This window comes from Austrofundulus limnaeus, unplaced genomic scaffold, assembly GCF_001266775.1.
Source record: "Austrofundulus limnaeus strain Quisiro unplaced genomic scaffold, Austrofundulus_limnaeus-1.0 Scaffold756, whole genome shotgun sequence".
In the NCBI taxonomy this organism is placed as follows: Eukaryota; Metazoa; Chordata; class Actinopteri; order Cyprinodontiformes; family Rivulidae; genus Austrofundulus; species Austrofundulus limnaeus.
The window spans coordinates 6,341-10,462 of record NW_013953158.1 but is presented as its reverse complement, the minus strand read 5'-3'; the positions used below and the strand labels follow the sequence as shown (position 1 = coordinate 10,462).

General features: G+C 46.9%; 1 protein-coding gene across 1 annotated transcript in view; it reads right to left on the bottom strand.

Annotated features, from left to right (window-relative positions):
• The window catches only part of LOC106532353 (midasin), a gene marked incomplete at its 5' end in the record, with an annotated part of 67,840 nt that overhangs the window by 57,582 nt on the left and 6,136 nt on the right, over positions 1 to 4,122 (bottom strand). Inside the window, 1 exon segment of the mRNA XM_014028390.1 lies at positions 3,564 to 3,725. Coding sequence (XP_013883844.1) covers positions 3,564 to 3,725 — 162 coding nt within the window.

The window sequence follows — 4,122 nt, the reverse complement described above, 5'->3', positions numbered from 1 at the left end:
ATGTATGGGACATATATAAACGCCCCGCAGAGCAGCACCAAACTTGGGTCATAATAACATGCTAGTGCAGCAGTTCAGACCACAGACCGCAGCACAGATGTCACTCACAGGTACCCCTTTAAATAGGGCCCAGGATGCTGCTACAGCCCTGGTGGGGTGAACTCTCACACCAGATGGGACTGGGAGACCCCTGCTGCTGTAAGCTAACAAGATAGAGTCTCTGTCTGAACAGAGCCCTGCCCCTGAGTGGGTTAGGAACACACACAGACAGCTGATCACATGACCTCACCTCCTGTGTGCGGTCAATGTAAACACGCAGTGCACGTAGAGGACACAAAGAATGTAAACTCCTCTGCTCCTCAGAGGGAAAAGGGGGAGGATAAAAACTAGAAAGCTCAATGGACATGGAGCTGTAGTTAGAAGGTATCACCTTAGGGAGATACGCTGAGTTTGGATGCAGMACCACCTTGGAGCCATCAGGTGAAAACTGAATACAGGAGGGATTCACAGTCAGAGCATGGAGATCCCCAACCCGTTTTACAGTTGTTAGTGCGAGAGGCAACACAACTTTATATGAAAGGAACTTCATATCTACAGACTCCAGGGGCTCAAAGTGGGGGTCACAGAGAGCCTCGAGCACCACAGTAAGACCCCAGGTAGGTATACTGGGTTTAATAACAGGCCACAGCCAAGGGGATGGTGCGCATGCACGCCAGAGAGAGAGTGGCATCGCTAGGCGACCAACTTGTGTTGGCGATGTGCTGCTGCCCTCTGTCGTATGAGAGAGGCGCAGCATTACCTGACTGTCGCCCATAGCTTTTTATTTATTTGTGTGTAAAGTTTATACTTTGATACTTTTGACACATTTTCACAAACGTTAGAAACAGTTGTGCTTTGAACATTTAGTGCACCCAAACTGGGGGTTTTTAGTCTAAACACTGTGTGAGTGTGGTGGGACTGGTGCTTGGGAGACTGTGTGAGGGAAACGCAGTGCCTCTTGGGGCTGGTTCCCTGAACAAAACAAACAAGATGCCTTTAGGGCAGCAGCCGATAGCAGGCGATCATGTCTCCCTGGCCCTGAAGTGACAGTCCCACAGCTAGGAGGACTGTCTTCTTCCACCGAGGCATCGAGCCCTTCAGAAGACCCAGAGGGGGACCCTTGCTCCAAACCGAATGGCGGGGAGGTTGGTTGCAGTTCTGAGGCTGCACTGACTGGGTGCTCAGGCTCCCAGGCAGCACTGCTCTCTTAACAGGAGGCGGCTGAGCAGCCAGCTTTTGTGTGCTAGTCCTCTGTCTCGCGTCACGTCTGGGGACAATACAGCGCAGGGCTTCAGCCTGCTTTCCCCTCAGATAAAACTTTGTCTGAATGACGTCGAGAGACCGACCAAATAACCCAGCAGCTATAACTGGTTCGTCCAGGTATGCAGCTCAGTCTCTGTCGGGACATCAGAGAGCGTCAACCACAGATGCCTCTGCGCCACCAGGGTTGAAGCCATCCCTCTGCCCAGGGAGAGCGCTGCACCGCAGGACGCAGAGAGGATGTAATGCGCTGTGAGTCTGACCTTGTTAAAGAGAGGTAACAGAGGACTCTCGGGCGGTACCAGAGCTCCGAGTTCCTCCAGAGACATAGCTTGGTATGTCTGGAGCATGCTAATGGAGCTCAGACCGTGAGCAGTGGTGGCCTGAGCCTTGTAAAATTTTTCAAGCTGCGCAGCAGAAACTACACAGAAATACTGCCCATAACCGGGCACTGTGACGCCGGTGGACAGAGGTTTGCTCCAGCAGGACGTCAGCTCCGAGACGAAGTCTGGGAACATGGGAAGACGGTTTTTCACCGCAGTCGGTTCAGTGGGGAGAAAAATCCCGCGAACCGCGACGGCTTTTGTTCTGAACCGTACGACGACACAAGGAGAGAAAAGACGTGTCCTCCTGGTCCGCCTCCGCAGCAGCAGGCCTCTAGACCGGGCCGGGTTCCTCGTCGTCTTTCGACAGATGAACATCCAAGCCAATATAAACAGCTAACCCCTCCTGTACTCTACTCGGTCCGCCCAGCTGGAAGCGGGGACTTTGACCGACAAATACTCCTCGTCAGACTCGGACGGAACCGGGTTACTGGACTCGGAGAGGAGTGGGTCTTTTCATGAGACCACGGTTTCACCCAGCACTTTTTCTAAGGACTTAACCCGTCCCTCCAGGGTTGAACGACAAAGCTAGCGGCGAAACGCACATGCTTCGGGCTCCGCCAACGCTCTCTGAGTGTGAACGACCCCCGGACAGACCGGGCAAGACTCGTGCTGGTCCCTGTCATGGAGCAAGAAGCCACACCCACAGGGGCGACCGACGACCTCTGCTCCTTGAGGTAATTTTGCGCTCATCCCGAACCACAAAATATTCTATTTTGTTGAAATGAAAGGCTACTCAAAGCTAGCGTTCCGCGGACAGACACACTTACCTGTAGGCAGCAGCGGCCGACACCAACAAAAGCAGTTAAGCTATCTTTAAGAGCCTTCCAACAAACAAAGCTAACTAGCAGCAGCTAACTAGCTAGGTTGGAAGAGGTGGGGCTCTAGCGAGGGGAAGAGCAATAGAACTAAGGAGTGGCTGTGATGGTGACAGTATATATACATGTGTAGGCGGAGCCTGACATCTGTCCTCATCACGTCACCTGCCTAAAGGTGTGATTAGAGGTGGGTTCAGCCAGGACACGCAGGAGCGTGGTTTCCCACACATGATGTTGTACTGAGTGTATTGACTGAAGGGGAACTTGCTGTTTCAGCAGCATTTAATTTAAAAACTGTACTTTTGAGGTTAAACAAATGTTCATAATTAATATAAATAAATTACAAGTTAAAGGGGCATGGACATTTCTCTGTTTTTGTACCGAAAAAATATCTAACCGTGAGACTAAGGTATCGAACTGAACCGTGAATTTTCTGTATCGTTTCACCCCTGATACAGTATACACTCACCGGCCACTTTATTAGGTACACCTGTCCAACTGCTCGTTAACACTTAATTTCNAATTATTAAGTTATTTGCTTTTGTGTCATATAATAAATATGATTTTGGTCTGAGAGAGAAAACTGGAGTACCTGGAGAACAGAAAGTTGATCTAGCTACCTTCTTCCTTAGAGGCAATATGTTGCTCTACCATCTGTGCCACTGTACTGCCTGATTTTATATTTATTATATAATTATTAAATTATTTAATTAATATTTGATTAAAATATATCTATGAATATAACCTCCTGAGAACCTCCATCTTTATTTGAGAACATTGGTTTTAGACTGGTCTGGTTGTCCTTATTCAGAGGAGCTTTTAATTTTGTTTTATTTTTTTAAATAAAATATAAATTAATGTTTTTAACTCTTAATTGTTAAAAAAAAATCAAAGTTTGTTTTTATATTTATGAGTTTCTATTCCTAAATAGGTAGGGGAAGTGAAAAAGTAAAAACCTGGATAAACTGGATACTCGACTGAACTAAATGACACATTATATTTGAGGCCCAATGACCAAAGCGTGATGCGTAGAGTTGACCAGTGACAGGAGTTGCATGAGTACCGTGTTGAACTGCGGGAACTGAAGCCTGAAGTCCTSCTCCTCCTGTTGGTCCTCCGTCAGTCCAGAGCCGTGGGTTTGACTGCGGCTGCGGAACAAACTGGACTCCAGCTGCTCTTGCTCTCTCTTATGCCTTTCTTGTTCATCCCACTCGTTTACCAGAGCCTGCAGAGAGTCACAGCAGTCAGAGCAGAAACATGTAGCTTTTGGTTTCAACTAAATTTTTTTTTTCCAAAGGAAAATGTGTCTTTTCAGCAAAAAATGTAAATAAATGGAAAGGATAATTGTATGCTAACATTGGCTGAAGAAGCTGAAAGTGAGTTGTTTGACATTAAAAAAACACACTAACTTTAAAAAATTAAAGCAAAATACTTAATAGATAAAAGTGGCAAAATACTAACCAAAAGGAAAAAGAAGCAAAACTATATCTTAAAAGCTAAAGTAGCAAATAGCTAGTTGAAAGTATCAAAATGTTATGCAAGAGCTGAAAGTGGCCAAGCTGTACCTACAGTGGGGAAAATAAGTATTTAGTCAGTCACCAATTGTGCAAGTTCTCCCACTT